The 21,532-nt window shown below is 41.3% G+C and overlaps 1 protein-coding gene across 3 annotated transcripts in view; it reads right to left on the reverse strand.

The window, feature by feature from the left end:
- NBEAL2 (neurobeachin like 2) overlaps positions 1-21,532 on the reverse strand; it is a 188,703-nt gene that overhangs the window by 120,092 nt on the left and 47,079 nt on the right. For all 3 annotated transcript variants that reach the window (XR_011556963.1, XM_070729608.1, XM_070729606.1), the window contains exon 2: positions 637-725. Coding sequence is in view for 2 of the 3 variants with exons in the window: in XM_070729608.1 (XP_070585709.1) it covers positions 637-725 (89 nt within the window). In the remaining variant the exon portion in view is untranslated. The remainder of the gene's footprint in view (positions 1-636; positions 726-21,532) is intronic.

Raw genomic sequence — 21,532 nt, forward strand, 5'->3', positions numbered from 1 at the left:
TTATGACGGTTGCAACCCCACCCCAGGGTCATGTGACCATCTGCCAAGCCAAGCCAAATGGGGACCATGCGACTAACTTAACGACTGCTGTGTTTCACTTAAGAACGGTGGCAATAAAAGATCATCAAACCCCACTCGCTGCACAACTGTCTCGCTTAGCAGCAGAAATTTGAAATTTGTGGTCAGAAGTTGAGGACTACCTGAAAATTTGGACATGACTCATTTAACAACCAAATTCCAGTCCCAATTATGGCTGTACAGTAAAGTTTTAATTATATATACATATGTGTGTGTGTGTGTGTGTGTGTGTGTTTTGTTTTTTATGTCGGATCACCCTGGTATATTGAAGGAACGTCACAGCTCCTTTTAGCCTCTAGGTCCAACCCAGGACCATTACAAGGCAGTTAATTTTTATTTATAGCCGACAACTATATTCTGTATGTGTCAAATGTGTCAATATATATATATATGAGTGTGTGTGTGTGTGAGTGTGTAACATGTTTTTTTGCTGAATTTGAAAATTAAGGGAGACTAGGATAGATCTATTTCGGCCTTATTTTGGCCTCATCAGTTAGCCATACCCACTGGGACTTGAACCTGCAACCTTTGCCTTGTATATATATATATAAGAGTTACCTTCTTGGTTCCAGAGAATGGACAGCGATGATCTTCTCAAAATTGGCCACAAAAGCTTCTAACCATTGTTGGAGGTAGGACAAATCTTTCTAGAAAAAAAGAAAAGCAATAAAATAGGAGTTATAAACATTCCCAGGCTCAGAACCGCTTGGGATCCTGGTCCAGGTGACTGGACAAGGAAGGAAGACTTCAGAAGAGAAGGATTTAGGGGTCATGATTTCTGACAGTCTCAAAATGGGGGAACAGTGCAGTCAGGGGGTAGGGAAAGCGAGTAGAATGCTTGGCTGCACAGCTAGAGGTATCACAAGCAGGAAGAGGGAGATTGTGATCCTCTTGTATAGAGCGCTGGTGAGACCCCATTTGGAATAATACTGTGTCCAGTTCTGGAGACCTCACCTACAAAAAGATATGGATAAAATTGAACGGGTCCAAAGACGGGCTACAAGAATGGTGGAAGGTCTTGAGCATAAAACGTATCAGGAAAGACTTCATGATCTGTAGAGTCTGGAGGACAGAAGGAAAAGGGGGGACATGATCGAAACATTTAAATATGTTAAAGGGTTAAATAAGGTTCAGGAGGGAAGTGTTTTTAATAGGAAAGCGAACACAAGAACAAGGGGACACAATCTGAGGTGAGCTGGGGGGAAAGATCAGAAGCAACATGAAAAAAGATTATTTTACTGAAAGAGTAGTAGATGCTTGGAACAAATTTCCAGCAGACGTGGTTGGTATATCCACAATAACTGAATTCAAAAATGCCTGGGATAAACATAGATCCATCCTAAGATAAAATACAGGAAATAGTATAAGGGCTACTTTATACTTATATTATGCTAAACATGCTACAATACAATAGTACTATATTTGTATGACAAATAAAATAGATAGATAGATAGATAGATAGATAGATAGATAGATAGATAGATAGATAGATAGATAGATAGATAGATAGATAGTGTTTTGCCTGGCTCTATGGTATGAGTCTCCCGAAAATTCAAGGGTGCAAATTTCAGACACACACACACTTGAAAGTTCAAAAACAATGTTCTTTATCACAAAAATTCAAAAGAAACAAAGCACCCTTTTTGTATTGCAAAGAACACTCGTCCCAAAACAACCTTGTAGGCTGTACAATTCCCTTAATCAGTCCTTAAGTACTTAGCTAGCAGCTGTGAAGGAACGTCAGAGCCCTCCTTCTTCCAACGAAGTGAGACACACACACTTTGCTCCGCTTTGGTTTCAAAGGTGTGAGAAATCAACAAACAAAGTCTGGAAACAGCAAGGCACGGTCCTGAAGAACAATGATCAGATAATCTTCCACAACGGCCAAACCAACACACTGCTATTTATATCAGCAGCACTAATTACTGGAGCCCCACCCAAACACAGGTGGCCTCTCTTATCTCCTGTAATATGTCCTCAATTGGTCTCTTCTACGCATAACTGTGCGCCTGCATGGGTCCAAGACTTCCGCATCCGAATCGACCGAAGATAATGGAGATTGGCTTCCTGGGCTGTGTGCCAAGCCCCCCTCTTCCAAGTCACCCCCACCTTCTTCTTCGTCCGAGGAAACTGCACTACCTGCTTCTGTCGGCAATAAAACAGACCTATGACATGTTGAAGTTTCCCCTGCATCCAACTCCACATTCCTTGGGGCAGGAGCTGGGCCAGAGCCAACCACAACAGACAGACAGACAGACAGACAGACAGACAGACAGACAGACAGACAGACAGACAGACAGACAGATACATAGATACATAGATACATAGATAGATACATAGATAGATACATAGATACATAGATTTATTTATTTATTTTTTATTGATTGATTTTGTCCGATACACAATGAGGGTTTTAGTGGGTATACACATAGTAAAATACTATGTGTATACTATTTACACATAGTAAAATAAGATAGACAGACAGACCAGGAGGTCTTTTTCTGCCGTCAATCTTCTATGTTTCTATGTTTCTAAGATCTTCCGGATGATCTCAACGGGCCCCTCTGAACGTTTCTCAGTGTCAGTCTCTTCCTTGAAAAACCAGGAGTTGGTAGTGGCGCCTAGCTGAACTTCACAGATTTTATTGAAAGTCTTACATCTGTCTGGCATTGCAGGGCGCAAGGGCTTCCCATGCACCATCTACTTTTGGCGCTTTCTGAGTTGGGTTCTTCTCTCGCATGCTCCTTTAATGACCCAACCTTGTAACACCATCAGTGTTAGAAGGAGGAGGGTGTCGGGATTCCAAATAACATCCGAGCCATCGTTTTGAGTTGGAGACTTTGGCCTGTTGCAAGTAGAATAGTACTGTGGGAATTGGGGTGGGGTGGTTGCATGAGAGAGAAAGATACTAGCCGCAACAAATTATTTCCAGAAGATTCAAGGTCACCCTTCCTTCAGCACCAGCCGGAAGTACAGGGAAAGGTCGTGGACGTTGAAAGAACCGGAGTGGTCCACGTGATAAACTTGTTGGAGTGGGGAGGAGGAATGAACCTTAACCTGGGTGGAGAATTGTAGGGAAAGTTATGTGGAGAGGAGGGGGGGGGTAAACTTGATGCTCTCAGAGTTTAGTTGCTTCCTTTTAGACGTTTCATGACCCAGCTCAGTAGTATCAACACTGCTAAACGTGTTAGCCATACTCCCTCCTTATACTGAGGATGTTACCCAGTAGAGTCATGAAATGTTTGCAGGAAAACGACCAACCTCAGAGAGCACCAAGGATGCTACACTCCTCTTCTTCCTCTTCCTCCTCCTCCTCCTCCTTCTCTCTCTCTCTCCCTCATTCTTTCTCTTTCTGCAAACCTCGCTCCCTTCTGGCACTGATGATGTTCTTTAACTGGGTCATAAAACGTCTGTAATAAAACCACCAATTCAGAGACCAGCAAGGACCTGATAGTCCTACTACTACTACTCCTCTCTGCAAACCTCACTCTCTTCTAGCGCTGATGATGTTCCCTAGCTGTGTCGTGAGACATCTGAAATAAAACCACCAAGCTCAGAGCGCCCCAAGGATCCCAGAGTCCTCTTCCTCCTCCCCCCTGTCTGTCCTCCACAAATCCCACTCCCTCCTAACCCTGATGATGTTCCCCAAATCGGTCCTGAAACGTCTGCCAAAGAGACAACCAACCTCAAAGAGCACCAAGAATCCCACAAAACCTTAACGTCGTTAACCCTTGTTGTTAATATTGTTGCAACAAATATTCTCATCTGTTGGTACAATCTTATTTAAACACACTTTATGCCTCTGATGTAGCAGCTCACAGAAGCTGACGCCTTTTTGTGAAAATTGTGGGTGGGAAAAGGCGCTAGGAGACGCCTCCCGGTTGTGTGAACCCTTCCAAAAAATGATGGTTTTTAATAACACAGGTTTTATTGGAAAAGCTGTTAGCAGACACCACGTTTTTTGCATAACATGCCTGAACCACTGAAGCACAAAACTTCACGTCTTTGTCGTCACGGTCAAAGATCTGTTGTGAGTCTGCAACAACACATCGGAGTTTTGTTTTTACTAGAAACCGTTCCTGGACTTTGGCCTCAAGATAGGGGGAGAAAAAAACAACGTTCTGTCTTTGGCTTTTGTTGAAAGATTAGTTGGTTTGTTAAAGGAAGAGTTAGTATAGTATTTATATATTTTTTATTTATTCATTTGTCCAATACATAAATACATAGGAAGAAAAATAGACATGTAGTAATATATATAAGGGTAAAGTGAACTGAGAGGAGAGGATATATGAAAGAAAGAATATATATATGATAAGTGAGAGAAAGGAAAGACAATTGGACAGGGGACGAAAGGCACACCAGTGCACTTATGTACGCCCCTTACTGGCCTCTTAGGAACCTGGAGAGGTCAATCATGGAGAGTCTAAGGGAGAAAGGTTGGGGGTTGACACAATTGAGTCTGGTAATGAGTTCCACGCTTCGATAACTCGATTGTTGAAATCATATTTTTTACAGTCAAGTTTGGAGCGGTTCGTATTAAGTTTGAATCTGTTGCGTGCTCTTGTGTTATTGCGGTTGAAGCTGAAGTAGTCATTGACCGGTAGGACGTTGCAGCATATGATCTTGTGGGCAATACTCAAATTGTGTTTTAGGCGCCGTAGTTCTAGGCTTTCTAGGCCCAGGATTGTTAGTCTATTTTCGTTAGTCTGTTTTGAGTGGAGGAGTGAAAGGCTCTTCTGGTGAAATATCTTTGGACATTTTCAAGGGTGTTGATGTCTGAGATGTGGTATGGGTTCCAGACAGATGAGCAGTAGTCTAGGGTGGGTCTGGCAAAAGTTTTGTAGGCTCTTGTGAGTAGTGTGAGATTGCCAGAGCAGAAGCTGTGTAGGATCAGGTTAACAACTCTAGAAGCTTTTTTGGTGATATTGTTGCAGTGGGCTTTAGCACTTAGGTCATTCGATATTAGTATTCCAAGGTCTTTTACTGAGAGTGGGTTGGCAGTGAGAGATTGTTTATTCAGTTCGTATGTGCATATAGTATAGTATAGTATAGTATAGGGCTTTTTCCCCCTTTGCATGTAGTGCTTGACTTATGGCCTTCTGATAAAGAAAGTCAATGGGGAAGCCAGATTTGCTTAACAACTGCATTGACTTACTTAACAACTGCAGTGATTCACTTAATGACCAGGAAAAACAAAGGTCGTAAAATGGGACAAAACTCACTTAACAAATATCTTGCTTAGCAACAGAAATGTTGGGATCAATTGTTGTCATAAGTTGAGGACTATCTATGTTTCTTTCCCAGTTTGGGGCCTTAACCGCTAAGTTAAAAAAATAAAGCAAGGTCAAACATTAAAATATTAAGAAAATTAATATTAGCACTCAGGTCTTAGACGTCTCTTTCCTTCCCCTTTCTCCTTCCCCTCTTTATTTTCAATTATACAATAAACCTAATTTGAAAAAGAAAAAAATAACAAATACTGTACTACTTTTGCAACCTGGTGTAAGAAGAAACCCTGGATATGGAAAATTGCAACGTATCCCAACATTTCAAATTAGAGATGGAACAATATGTATATCAAAGCAACTGTGGGGGACCCCCAATTTTCTCTTCTGAAGGGAACAACCCCAAAATTTAAAGCAGAGATGGGACAATATGTCAAAGCAGCTGCTGATTTTTTTAGTACAGTATTATGTTGTAGGAGGTATTAAAACCGCCCCGAGTGAGCGCCCCGAGTCTGCGGAGAGGGGCGGCATACAAATCTAATAAATAATAAATAATAATAATAATAAATTTATTAAGGCTTAAATTTAGGATTGTAATGCTGATAGGAATTAATAATTCTTAATTGATTGAAAATATAGAAAATTTAGAGGTATTAACTATAAAGTAAGAAATGTAGATATGTATTAATAATTGATATTAAAATAATATAATAAATATAATAAAATAAAATAATCATTGGCTGGATATTAATTGGGTTTGGAATAAATTTAAAAATTTGAGGCTAGTAAATATGTACTAATAAAAGGGAGATGAAAAAATGTTTGAAATTTGTTTGTTCTTATTTTTTTTAACTTTAGAACACTAGCTAGGTTATATAGGGGTTTTTAGTTTTTTTCAAAAAATCTATAAGGACAGGTAGGAGGCACTACAGTTTAGGTGTTTTGAAATATTGTTTTTTTTATTATTATTATTATTATTATTATTATTATTATTATTATTATTATTTAGATTTGTATGCTGCCCATCTCTAAAGACTGATATTATATATTTGAAGGAAAATCAAGGAGGGAGTTTAATTAGAAGATAATTGGTGTACCTGGATGACAAAATTCGAAAGTTTTGCAATGGGGAAAATTATAAATGAGTTACTAACAAAATATTGCTTTTTATTGTATTGCAATATTTCACTATGAAATAGAGTAATTTTTTAACCCCTCCCCAAAATAAGCAGGTGTGGGCACCCCTTTTGGAAACGTTGCATTGTCTTAGGAAATGAAGCTGGTGGGTCAGTGGGTGGAGGAGAAATCGGGTGTGCTCACAGCTCAATCTGACATTTCATCCAATCTCTAATGAGGTGGTCGGTGTGGGGGAGAGGATAGATGACCTTCAGGTGTCCTGTGCACCCAGCACGTGCTGAAAACAGGAGTGAAACCAGGTGGCTAATCTTTGTTGGCCAATGCCAGATCTCGGGAAAGCTGGTACAGCATCGCACTTTGTTGGAGAAAGGCAAGCAAGGTTTCAGCTTTCGATTTACAGCTAAAATCCAAACACGAGATAAGGATAATAAACTCGCAGCCTGGACTTCAGTTTACAAGAGCAGATCACAGGAGGTTTAGACTATTAAAAATGTTTTAAAACCATTTAAACCATTAAGAAGCCTTATATGGCCCAGGCACGGCTGGAGATTGAAAAGGAGAGCCGGCTTGGTTTAAGGGGTTAAGGCACAAGGCTAGAAAACAGGGGGAAGTGAGTTCTAGTCCTGCCTTAGGCATGAAGGCCAGCTGGGTGACTCTGGGCCAATCACCAGGAGATGGTGAGTTCTAGTCCCGCCTTAGGCATGAAAGTCAGTTGGGTGACTCTGGGCCAATCACCAGGAGATGGTGAGTTCTAGTCCCGCCTTAGGCATGAAAGTCAGTTGGGTGACTCTGGGCCAATCGCCAGGAGATGGTGAGTTCTAGTCCCACCTTAGGCATGAAAGTCAGTTGGGTGACTTTGGACCAATCACCAGGAGATGGTGAGTTCTAGTCCCGCCTTAGGCATGAAAGTCAGCTGGGTGACTCTGGGCCAATCACCAGGAGAGTGTGAGTTCTAGTCCCGCCTTAGGCATGAAAGTCAGTTGGGTGACTCTGGGCCAATCAGCGGGAGATGGTGAGTTCTAGTCCCGCCTTAGGCATGAAAGTCAGTTGGGTGACTTTGGGCCAATCAGCGGGAGATGGTGAGTTCTAGTCCCGCCTTAGGTATGAAAGTCAGTTGGGTGACTTTGGGCCAATCAATGGGAGGGTGGGAGTTCTAGTCCCGCCTTAGGCATGAAAGTCAGTTGGGTGACTTTGGGCCAATCACCAGGAGACAGGAAGTTCTAGTCCCGCCTTAGGCCTGAAGGCCATAATAAGTTATAGCTGATCATTGGACTTGAGGCCAAATTCTCGTTGAGCAGAATTTGTAGAATTACAATAGGATTTAAAATCCAGCCATTCTGAGCAATCAGTCAGGTTAAAAAGCATCCAAAGAGGAGGCTGGTAGTCCTCGACTTATGACCACTCGTTTAGTGAACAGCATTACGATAGCGCTGGAAAAAAAGGGGGTCATAGTAGACACAGTTCTCATGTTTACAATCATTTCAAGAGTCCCCGCAATTATGAGATTGTGATTCAGAGGTTCTACAATTTGACGAAGTCACTTATGATCATTTTCACACAACCACCATTTCAGTCTCCATGGTCACATGATGAAAATCCTGACGCCTGCCAACTGGCTTGTATTTATGATGATCCTAGGATGTTGTGATCCACTTTTGCGACTGTCTGTCAAGCAGAGTCAATGGGAGAACCCCAGATTCATTTAACAACCATACGACTCACTTAAGGACCGCAGGATTCTTAACGATGGTGACCAGGAAGGTCGTCTATGGAGGCAAAACCCACTTAAGAACTGCCCTGCTTAGCGACATAAACTTTGGTCATAAATTGAGGATTTGGAAGGTCAAAATGAGACTGAGCACCCAATCCAGGAAACAGCCTGGATTCCAACCATGGTTTTTGCCAGGACTTTCCAACTGCAACAATCACAAGCAGGAAGGATGAAGCAACACATTGTGAAATTGTGATACATTTGTTGCTGGCAACAACTCCTTTGACCCAGATGTGAGAAACTGGAATTTGTAACCCTGAAAAATTTCTGGTGTCTTAAATATCTCCCGAAATCGGCCTTTTGAGTAACTGACAAAGGAAGAGTTTAAATTAGTGGGTTTAAAAAGAAAAAAAGGAGTTAAATGAATTAAATTAAAAAGAAAAGAACCCGGAGCATTTTTAAGAGGGGCGGACTTCAATTCCCAGAATTCCGCAGCTAGCCAGCCCCACTGAGGAATTCTGGGGAATGAAGTCCACCCCCCTTCTTAAAGCATGGGGGATTCTGGGAATTGAAGTTTTAAGATGCTCCAATTTCTGGGAAGGAAACACAGTTTAAACCAACGCAATCGCATCTTCCTGCATTTATTTTTCTCTAATTTTCTTGCAAGGGTCTCTCCACAACTAGACCTCCTTGGCTGCACCACTCAACACCACCACACATGGTTCCCTTTTTGTGTCAACATCCAAAATGTTTCTTGCATCACTGCTGAGCTACTCATGTAGGCACAGTGGGTTCAAGGGCACCCGTAAAGGCCTCCCACCCCTGCAACCCCTGTGCTTAAAAAATAAAATTAAAAAACTCTAAAATGCATAGAGTGCTGGTGAGACCACATTTGGAATACTGTGTTCAGTTCTGGAGACCTCACCTACAAAAAGATATTGACAAAATTGAACGGGTCCAAAGACGGGCTACAGGAATGGTGGAAGGTCTTAAGCATAAAACGTATCAGGAAAGACTTCATGAACTCAGTCTGTATAGTCTGGAGGACAGAAGGAAAAGGGGGGACATGATCGAAACATTTAAATATGTTAAAGGGTTAAATAAGGTCCAGGAGGGAAGTGTTTTTAACAGGAAAGTGAACACAAGAACAAGGGGACACAATCTGAAGTTAGTTGGGGGAAAGATCAAAAGCAACATGAGAAAATATTATTTCACTGAAAGAGTAGTAGATCCTTGGAACAAACTTCCAGCAGACGTGGTAGATAAATCCACAGTAACTGAATTTAAACATGCCTGGGATAAACATATATCCATCCTAAGATAAAATACAGAAAATAGTATAAGGGCAGACTAGATGGACCATGAGGTCTTTTTCTGCCGTCAGACTTCTATGTTTCTATGTTTCTATGTTTCTAAAAGTTCTGAGTCCAAGATTTGACTAGTCCTATATGGCTTCACCCTAACCCCGGCTTTCTTTTGTGATAGTCCTCAGTTTATGAAGCAATTATTCCTCTCTAGAGTCCTTTGGTACGACCACACTTGGAATACTGTGTCCAGTTCTGGGGGACGGCAATTCAAAAAGGACATTGATAAACTAGAGCAATTTCAAAGGAGAATTTCAAGGATGGTGAGTGGTCTGGAAACCACGTCCTCTGAGGAACGGTTAAAGGATCTGGGGATGTTTAGTCTGCAAAGGAGAAGACTGAGATGAGACTTGACAGCTGTCTACAAATACCTGAAGGGCTGTCAAGGAGCAGAGGGATCAGCATTGTTTATTTTTATTTATTTATTTTGTCCAATACACAATGAGGGTTTTAGTGGATATATATATCTATATACACATATTAAAATACATGATGAAGGTTATAGAGGAGATACTCATAGTAAAATATATCTAAGAAAGAATAGAAAAGAAGATATAGGAATAGAACATATCAATGAAAGAATAGAAGAAGGGATATAGGAATAGAGGAAAGGTATAGGAGATATAGGAGAGCAATAGGACAGGGGACGGAAGGCACTCTAGGGCACTTGTTCTCATTAGCCCACGGAAGGACTAGAAACAATGGGATGAAACTGCAAGGGAGCAAATTTAGATGAGATAATAGAAAAAACTTTATAACAGTAGGGGTGATAAACCAGTGGAACAGCTTGCCACAGGAGGTGGTGGGGTCGCCTTCACTGGAGGTCTTCAAACAGAGACTGGACAGTCTTCTTTCTGGGATGGTTTAGTGAATCCTACATTGAGCAAGGGGTTGGACCTGATGACCCTGGAGGTCCCTTCCAACTATATGATTCTATGATTCTATGACCAGAACAGGACCGCAATCCTTGTAGCTCAGCAAATTTTACCATCATTTTTTTCAGCAGAGTTCTTAAGTGAATCCACGAGGTTGTTACATGGAATCACTTTGTTAAGAGAATCTCATGATTCCGGCCTCTGAATCCCTGAGATGAGGATGGACTCAGGAGAGATAAAGACGCCCGTCACGAGGCGGGCTTGCGTCAGACTCCATATCTAGCCGTGCGGTCAATTTAGAGCTGAACCCAGCTTGGATGGCACATATAACCTGCCAATCAAATTTCACGATCTACCAGCAAAACTGGTGACGTTGGACAAAAGGAATTATTTTACAGGTCCTTCTATTATTATTATTATTATTATTATTATTATTATTATTATTATTATTTATTAGATTTGTATGCCGCCCCTCTCCAAAGACTCAGGGCGGCTCACAACAATGATAAAAACAATATTATAGTGGCACAAATCTAATATTAAAATAAATAACTAAAACCCTATCATATTAAAACCAGACAACACATACATACCAAACATAAATTATAAGGAGCCTGGGGGAAAGGTGTCTCAAATCCCCCATGCCTGGTGGTATGGGTGGGTCTTGAGTAGTTTACGAAAGACAAGGAGGGTGGGAGCAGTTCTAATCTCCAGGGGGAGTTGATTCCAGAGGGCCGGGACCGCCACAGAGAAGGCTCTAACATCAAACTGCCTCTAAGGAAAGCTTTACTTTCAACCTCCTGCAAGTCAACTAGGCCCAAACAAGACAACTCCACTTCCAAAGACACTTGGACTCCAGGACCCATCATCCCCAGCCTTATCCCCCCCCCACCTCCCCAAACCTGGAAACCTCTCCCAGGTGGTCCTCACCAGCCATCCCTGATTATTTCCCACCAAACTTTAATTCAGATGCCAAGGACAAATTCCACTTCACAAGTTCCAGCATCCCTGATGGTGTTACTTAGTTCGGTAATGAAACGCCTGCAAGAAAACCACCAAGCTCAGAGAGGACCCCAAAGACCCTGCAGTCATTGACTTCTTGCCCCTTTCATCTTCCTCCCCTCCCCCTTCTCCTCCTTTCTGCAAATCACACTACCATTTAACACTGATGATGTTCCCTAGTTGGGTCATGAAACGTCTGCAACAAAACCACCAGTAGCATCAGCATTAGCAACCACCAAACTGAGAGAGCACGAGCAAGTTTGTTCCAAGCATCTACTACTCTTTCAGTCAAATAATAATAATAATAATTATTATTATTTATTAGATTTGTATGCTGCCCCTCTCCGTAGACTCGGGGCGGCTCACAACTGCAATAAAACAATTCATGACAAATCTAATAATTTTAAAACATTTAATTTTCTCTTTCTTTTTCTCTCTTCCTTCTTTACTTATTCCCTCTTTCTTTTTTCTTTCTCTTCCTTCCTTTCCTTACTCCCTCTTTTTTTCCCTTTCTTTCTCTCTCTTTTTCTTTCTCTTCCTTCCTTCTGTCCCTACTTCCTCTTTCTTTTTTCTTCCTTTCTTTTCTTTCTCTCCCTTCCTTCTTTCCTTACTCCCTCTTTCTTTTTTCTTTCTCTCTCTCTTTTTTGTTTATTTTCCTTCCTTCTTTCCTTACTCCCTCTTTATTTTTTCTTTCTTTCTTCTTTTCTTTCCATTCTCTTTCTTTCTTTCCTTTTTCCTTCCTTCCTTCTTTCTTTTTTCTTTCTTTCTTTCCTTCTCCCCTTCCTTCCTTCCTTCTTTCCTTTTCCTTCCTTCCTTCCTCCCTCCTCCTCCCACTCCCTTTTCCAGAGACCAAATAAAATGCATGGCTTGGATGTCCTTCGCAAACCCATGCAAACCCATGGCTCAAGACAGGCCAAAATCGCACACTGCAATGACACATCCATAGACTGACAATCCCCACAATGGTTACAGGTAGCTCCATCCAGCCCCCTTTCTCCATCCACGAAGGATGAGGGAGGCCCTTACGGCAGGATTTTGCAAGGTTTTACCTGGCCCGGTGCGGCGCCGCAGCCGTTCCATGCAGAGGTGCCAAGGGGCTCCATCACTGAAGGATGCCTTTTACGCACTAACGACTACAGAATCCATGTGGCTGCCCCCTGCCCAACCTCCCGGAGAGGTGACAGGGGACAATTTTTCCAAAAGAGCTGAAAACACCAACGAAAGAAAAGTTTGCAGAGAAACTGAGAATTGCCGAGCAAGGATGTGACTTTCGCAAAAGTGTTTCTCAGTTTAATAAGTTCCAGGAAATGCCAAGTCACGGCAAGAGACAACACTTCCTTTCCTGCCGAACTGAGAGGACCCACCGCAAAACAGTGTCTCCGTTGCGCTTGTCGCAAGCGAACACGCCCCAAAGCTGCTGTCAAATCGAACCAAAAAAAAAAAAAAAAAAAAATAAGATAAAAGATATATATATTGCTAATTTTATATATATATATAAAATACCAGCAAGTAGCCCGAAGCTGACTTTCTTTTTCCCGCAGACCAATCCTCCTTTCTCGTACCACCATCCCTGTGACATCTGTTGTTGTTTTTTTTAACGAAGCAGGTTATTTTGCGGCTCGCAAAGTAAAAGTAAAAAATAAAAGATTGAAAAGGAAGGGGAAAAAGAAACTTGACATCCTTTGAAGAACGATGGGCACCTCAGACTTCCGGGAGAAAGTCCTGACCACCTTCAGCTGTGAAACCTAAAGACTTGAAAATGGGACAAGAACAGATTAAAAAATTAAAATAAATCACAGTGTCAGGCCAAAGCCATTTTAGTTGATGTCCTTGGCCTGCCACACTTTTATGTTGTTTTAAAATGTATTCTTAGCTGTGGGAATTTGTGGAGGCGTCATTGCATGTGTGCAACAAAGTGGCAAGTGCATTTTGACCTAAACAAGTGCAAAGTTATGCACATTGGGGTAAAGAACATAAGAAACCAGGTTGCAACGGCTTGGTCTCTTTAGCCTTGAAAGACGGCGTTGAAGGGGTGACTTGATCAAAGGGTTTAAATTCATGCATGGGACAGAAAAGGTGGACGGAGAAAAATTATTTTCTCTATCACACAATATTAGGACGAGCCCCCCCCCTAAAGCTCACAGGTAAGAAAGTGAGGACAAATAAAGAGAAATATTTCTTCACCCAGAGGGTCCTTGGTTGATGGAGTTCCCTTCCAGAAGAGTCAGCCTGGAGAGCTTCAAGGCAGGATTAGACAGATTCATGGATGCCAAGTGTATCATAGGTGGTTATTGAAACGGATGTCCAAGTGCTGCCTCTATGTTGGTTGAGGCAGGCAGGGTTCCCTTGGGTCCCATTTGTTGGGGGTCAAGAGAAAGGGAGGGTTCTGCCATCTCTTTCTGCTCAAAATCCCCATGGACAATTGGGGGGCCACTGTGGGACACAGAATGCTGGATTCGATGGGCTTTTGCCCCGTTCAGCAGGGATCTTCTTAAGTTCTTATGCATGTAGCTGTAACAAATTCCTTCTGGATTGTCAAGGTCATCCTTTGTCTTTGCACTCCTACACCTGCACTGAATGAGATGGGAGTTGCTGCCAAGTTGGCAGAAGAAGATTGGTCAACTTTCAACTGGGTGGAGAAACCCTGAAGGACTTCAGATTCGGGTTTCTCCCACATGTGCCAACATGTCTCTGCTAATAAATTCGAACTTTGAGGAATCTTTGGCCTTGGACTCTGATTTAACTTTCGATGCTATTTGGAACCCTGACACACAGGATGCGGCAACTTTGTACAGACAGTCCTCGACTGACAACAGTTCACTTAGTGACCATTCAGAGTTATGGAACTGAAAAAAAGGCGACTTATGGCCAATTTTTCACACTTATCATAATCATTGCAGCCTCTCCGTGGCCACGTGATCAAAATTCACATGCTTGTCAACTGGTTTGTATTTATCACAGTGGTGATGTCCCCGGAGTCACCCGGGTCCCGTTTCGCGACTTTCTGACGAGCGAAATCAAAGGGTAAGCCAGATTCACTTAACAACCATGTGACTCACTTAACAACTGCAGTAATTCACTTAATAATTGTGTCAAGGTCATGCCGCACAAATCCCAGCGACTGGTTGGGTCCCACGGAGTTGGCCTTCTCCATGTCCCGTCAACTAGACAATGTCGCTTGGTGGGACCTAGAGGAAGGGCCTTCTCTGTGGGGGGCCCTGCCCTCTGGAATCAGCTCACCCCAGAGATTCACACTGCCCCCACCCTCCTTGCCTTTCGAAAGAGTCTCAAGATTCACCTATGCCACCAAGCTTGGGGTTATTAGACTCTGGCCCCTGACCGATGAATGTATAATGAGTTTGTGTGAATGGACATGGGTGTCTTTTAATAGGTTTTTAAAACCTTTTGAAATGTAACTATTTAAAATGTAATTTTTAACTCAAATTAACTGTATCTCGATGTATACTATCTTTTTTTTAATATGTTGTAAGCCGCCCTTTGTGTTCGGAGAAGGGCGGCATATAAATCTAATTAATAATAATAGTAACAGTAACAGTAATAATAATAATAATAATAATAATAATAATAATAATAATTTATTAGATTTGTATGCCGCCCCTCTCCGAAGACTTGGGGCGGCTCACAACAACGATAAAAACAATATTATAATGGCACAAATCTAATATTAAAAAACTAAAAACCCTATCATAATTAAAAAACCAAACAGCACATACATACCAAACATAAATTATAATAAGCCTGGGGGGAAAATGTCTCAAATCCCCCATGCCTGGCAGTATAGGTGGGTCTTAAGTAGTTTACGGAAGACAAGGAGGGTGGGAGCAGTTCTAATCTCCGGGGGGGAGTTGATTCCAGAGGGCCGGGGCCGCCACAGAGAAGGCTCTTCCCCTGGGGCCTGCCAGATGACATTGCTTAGTTGACGGGACTCGGAGAAGGCCAACTCTGTGGGACCCTATCGGCCGCTGGGATTCGCGCGGTAGCAGGAATAGTAATGGTAATAATAGTAATACAGTAATAGTAATAGTAATAATAATAATAATGGAGCAAAATTCAACTTAACAAATACAAATTTTGGGCTCAGTTGTGGTTGTAGGTTGAGGACAACCTGTTCCAATTTGGGTCCCACCAGAGAGCTCACGGGACGAAAGGCATGAGATTATCGACTTAAGGCACATACAGGCGGATTTCTTTTTTTTAAAATGCTCTGGGTAACAATGAAGAGATTCACAATCATTTAATCTGCAAGATCAAAGATAATGAGACTTTTGCTTTGCAACGGATGTGTAAGCAGGAACACCAATCTGGTGTATGGGTCTACAGGCAGTCTTCACTTTATGACTGCCCGTTTACTGAATGTATGAAGTTGGAACTGCACTGAAAGACGTAACTACTACTACTATTACTACTACTACTACTTATTATTATTATTATTATTATTACTACTACTACTACTACTACTATTACTACTACTACTACTACAGAGTTGGAAGAGACTTTGGAGGTCTTCTAGTCCAACCCCCTACTTAGGGAGGAGACCCTACACCACTTCAGACAGATGGTTATCCAACATCTGCTTAAAAGCTTCCAGTGTTGGAGCATTCACAACTTCTGCATTTGCAAATTGTTCCACTGATTAATTGTTCTAACTGTCTGGAATTTTCTCCTTAGTTCTAAGTTGCTTCTCTCCTTGTTTAGTTTCCTCCCATTGCTTCTTAAGCATAAAACGTATCAGGAAAGACTTCATGAACTCCATCTGTATTGTCTGCAGGACAGAAGGAAAAGGGGGACATGATCGAAACATTTAAATATGTTAAAGGGTTAAATAAGGTCCAGGAGGGAAGTGTTTTTAATAGGAAAGTGAACACGAGAACAAGGGGGCACAATCTGAGGTTAGTTGGGGGAAAGATCAGAAGCAACGTGAGAAAATATTATTTTACTGAAAGAGTAGTAGATCCTTGGAACAAACTTGACGTGGTAGATAAATCCACAGGAACTGACTTGAAACATGCCTGGGATAAACATAGATCGATCTTAAGATAAAATACAGGAAATAGTATTAGGTCAGACTAGATGGACCATGAGGTCTTTTTCTGCCGTCCATCTTCTGTTTCTCTGTTTCTTGTTCTACCCTCAGGTGCTTTGGAGAATATAGTTTGACTCCTTCTTTGTGGCAGCCCCTGAGATATTGGAATACTCGCTATCTTGTCTCCCCTGGTCCTTAGGACTAGTTCCTTGCAGTTAGAATTGTGTGACCACCTGATTGAATTTCCCAGGCTTGGCCACAACCACAATTGCCACACCCCGGGGGGGGGGGGTTGTCATTTGATCGCCATTTGCAACCTTCTCTTCTGATGAACAAAGTCAATGAGGGGAAACAGGATTCGCTTAATGACCGTCTGACTCACTTCCCTGCAGTGATTCACTTAATAACTGCTTAACTGGCACGGCACACTTAACTTTGTTTAGCCACAAGAATGGTGGTCATAAGTCAAGGATTACCTGTGAAAAGTCACTGGCACTTATTTATTTATTTTATTTATTCAATTTAATGATGGGGTGATTCACTTAATGACTGCAGGGATTTGCCTTAGTAACCATGGCGAAGCCAAAGTTGCTTAATCAACATAGGAAAAAAGGTGTTAGAATAGAATAGAATAGTATAGAATAGAATTCTTTATTGGCCAAGTGTGATTGGACACACAAGGAATTTGTCTTTGGTGCAGATGCTCTCAGTGTCCATAAAAGAAAAAGAGACATTCGTCAAGGATCAGGAGGTACAACCCTTAATGATTATCATAGGGGTCAAATAAGCAATGAGGAAACAATCAATATTAATATAAACCATAAGGATACAAGCAGCAAATTATAGTCATACAGTCCTAAGTGGGAGGAAATGGGTGACAGGAATAATGTGAAAAAACTTGTAGAAATAGAAGTGTAGACTTAGTAAAAAGTTTGACAGTGTTGAGGGAATTATTTGTTTAGCAGAGTGATGGCTTTCGGGAAAAAACTGTTCTTGTGTCTTGTCTTGGTGTGCAGTGCTCTGTAGCGATGTTTTGAGGATAGGAGTTGAGACAGTTTGTGTCCAGAATGCGAGGGGTCAGTAAGCAAATAAATAAATAAATAAATAAATAAATAAATATTAATTGAATTTCTATGCCAAATGAATGGGACTCTCCGAGTAATGACATTGCTAAGTCCAATTGTCGTTGTAGTCTTGCTAAAAACCAGGACCCTGATTTTTTAATGAACAAATTTGCACTTCAGCCTGCAAGATGATCCACACAATACAGGATGTGAAAAGGATGTTGTTTGTGACATACAACACAGGAAGTCCCACTGCCATTTAGTTCAAAGTTACAACAGAAAAACTGGGGGGGGGGGGAAGTGAGTTACGGCCATGTTTCACACTTATGACCGCTGCAGTGTCCTCAAGGTCACAACTGATACATATTTGTGACAGTTGCTGTGGCCGGGCGGGGTGGGGGTCACTTTTGGCCACCTTCTGCAAAGCAAAATCCACCAAAATGCAGAACTGCTTAACAACCGCGATACTCCCTTAACAACAGCAATGATTTGTTTAACAACCTTGGCAAGAAAGATCACGAAATTGGACAAACCTCCCTTAATTTGCTTAGTGGCACAACCTTTTGGGCACGTTTTGTGGCCATAAGTCGAGGACTCCCTGCACACAGCAAAAGCAAGATCTGGATAATGATCTGTTTAGGTTGAAACAGACCATCATTCCAAAGAGAGGTGGTCTTTGACTTAGAACAGTTCGCTTAGTGACCGTTCCAAGTTCCAACGGCAGTGGGAAAAGTGACTTACGACTTACTATCTATCCATCTATCTATTCATTTATTTATTTATTCATTCATTAATTCAATTTTTATGTTAGCATACAACATGTTAGCAATAGCACTTTTTAAAAACAGAGCCAGCCTGTTGCCCTCACAATCCGGGTCCTCATTTTACCCACCTTGGAAGGATGGAAGGCTGAGTCAACCTTGAGCCGGTGGAGAGATTTGAACCATTAACCTGCAGATCTAGCAGTCAGCTTTAGTAGCCTGTAGTACTGCACTCTACCTACTCAGCCAGCTCCGCTCATTTTATGACCTTTTGACAAGCAACATAGAAACATAGAAACATAGAAGTCTGACGGCAGAAAAAGACCTCATGGTCCATCTAGTCTGCCCTTATACTATTTTCTGTATTTTATCTTAGGATGGATATATGTTTATCCCAGGCATGTTTAAATTCAGTTACTGTGGATTTATCTACCACGTCTGCAGGAAGTTTGTTCCAAGGATCTACTACTCTTTCAGTGAAATAATATTTTCTCATGTTGATTCTGATCTTTCCCCCAACTAACTTCAGATTGTGTCCCCTTGTTTTTGTGTTCACTTTCCTATTAAAAACACTGGACCTTATTTAACCCTTTAACATATTTAAATGTTTCAAACATGTCCCCCCTTTTCCTTCTCTCCTCCAGACTATACAAACTGAGTTCATGAAGTCTTTCCTGATACGTTTTATGCTTAAGACCTTCCACCATTCTTGTAGCCCGTCTTTGGACCCGTTCAATTTTGTCCATATCTTTTTGTAGGTGGGGTCTCCAGAACTGAACATAGTATTATTCCAAGTGGGGTCTCACCAGCTTGAATAGGGAGGCAGGATTCACTTAACAACCAGACTACTAACTTGACAATTGTAGTGATTCACTTAACAACTGTGGCAAGAAAGGTTGTAAATGGGATGAAATTCAACATTTAGAGATGCCTCACTTAGCGACAGACATCCTGGGGTCAACCGTGGTTGTAAGTAGAGGACTATCCGTATTTGATGGTCGCTGAACGCAGAAAGGAAGGATCTATCTACACACCAACGTGAATGCTCACTCCCTTGACTTTTATTGCATCTTTTTAAAAGTCTGCTTTTTAGAGTAATCATTTTGTGGTCGTGATATCTCTGCGTTGTTTGTTTTTTCCCCGCCTCTTCAACTCAGGCCTTATCTTTTCACAAGGAGGTTTACATTTCAGTTTTATCGTTTTACATTCTGTACTTTTATTGCTGCTGTGAGTTGAGCGGGAATCTTTTCGAGGAGATAAACAGCGTACGCATCAATGTCTTCCCCAGCTTTTTGCTTTGATCTGTTTAGTGACCGTTTCGAAGGCACGGATAAAAATGACATAGGACCCACACGTAGTGGACGTGTCCCAAAGCTAAAAAATATTGGAAAAACCTTCATAGATGGTTACAAGAAATAACAGGAATCATGGTTGAATTCACCCCAGAACTATTCTTACTAGGTATTATTAGGAAAATATTTCCCCAAAATGTGAAATACTTATTGTTACACATTGTAACAATAACCTATGCACAAAAATGGAAAGACTCAAAAGCACCTGGAGATAAAGAGATAACAATTTAAAATACATTGATTGTGCAGAAATGGATCAGTTAACCGTGGAATTGAACGACAAAAAATATTTGGACTATTATTCTACCTGGACAATGTGCTATAAATGTATGCAAAAGAGGGCAGAAAACTCACATAAAAACTGGCTCCCTATAAAAGATATATAAGTACAAGATATATACCGGTATGCAGAGACATATAAATGTGTAATATATAGATAAGAATGTTAAAATGCGGACATTGACCAGCTTGAAAATATTTAATTTATATGTGTGTAAATGTATGTTTATATGTTGTGTTTGTCTTTTTTTAAAATGTATATATTTAATAAAAATTACTTTTAAAAAATGACTTAGGAACCATCTTTGCCGTTGCAATCAATGCAAACCAGTCCCAGGATCCCATAAACAAAATTGAGTTAGTCCTCGAATTACGACCATCCATTTAGCGCCCGTTCAAAGTTGTAATGGCTCTGAAAAAAGGGACATGGGACATTTTTTTTCACACTTACGACCATTGTGTCTTTATGATCACGTGATCAAAATTCAGATATTTGGCAACCAGCATGTAGAATTAGTCCTCCACTTATGACCCTCCATTTAGTGTCCATTCAGAATTGCAACAGCACTGAAAAAAAGGGACTTAGAACAGTTTTTCACACTTAACAACCGTTGTGTCTTCATGATCATGGGATCAAAATTTCAGGACTAGAGTTAGTCCTTGACTTATGACCATTTAGTGTCTGTTCAAAGTTGCAACGGCTCTGAAAAAAGAGACACAGGACATTTTTTTCACACTTACGATCATTGTGTCTTTATGATCACGTGATCAAAATTCAGACACTTGGCAACCAGCATGTAGGGTTAGTCCTCCACTTACGACTGTCCATTTAGTGTACGTTCAAAGTTGCAAAAGGACATAGGACAGTTTTTCACACTTACGACCATTGTGTTATAGTGCTTTGCACCTCGGAAGGCTGAGTCAACCTTGAGCGGGTGGTGAGATTTGAACTGCTGAACTACAGCTAGCAGTAGCCTGCAGTGCTTCACTGTGCCACCCTGGTCGTAAATTGAGGGCAAACATTATTTATCAGGATTGCAGTCCTGGAAATCATGTGATCGCTGTTTGTGACCTTCGCACCCAATTTACGACAAATAAACTCAATGAGAGGGAAAAGCAGGATTCACTTAATGACCACCCGATTCTCTTTAATGACGGTGACTCACTTAACAACCAAGTGAATGCAGCTCACAAATCTAGATGCGACACTTTTACCAACGGCTTTGCCTACCAATGAAAATTCTGCTCTGCAGATTAACTATGCAGTAGAATGCTTGGCTGCATAGCTAGAAGTGTAACAAGCAGGAAGAGGGAGATTGTGATCCCCTTATATAGAGCGCTGGTGAGACCCCATTTGGAATTACTGTATACTGTGTTCAGTTCTGGAGACCTCACCTACAAAAAGATATGTACTGATAAAATTGAACGGGTCCAAAGACGGGCTACAAAAATAGTGGAAGGTCTTAAGCATAAAATGTATCAGGAAAGACTTCATGAACTCAATCTGTATAGTCTGGAGGACAGAAGGAAAAGGGGGGACATGATCAAAACATTTAAATATGTCAAAGGGTTAAATAAGGTTCAGGAGGGAAGTGCTTTTAATAGGAAAGTGAACAGAAGAACAAGGGGACACAATCTGA

Source organism: Erythrolamprus reginae, chromosome Z (genome assembly GCF_031021105.1).
Source record: "Erythrolamprus reginae isolate rEryReg1 chromosome Z, rEryReg1.hap1, whole genome shotgun sequence".
NCBI lineage: Eukaryota > Metazoa > Chordata > Lepidosauria > Squamata > Dipsadidae > Erythrolamprus > Erythrolamprus reginae.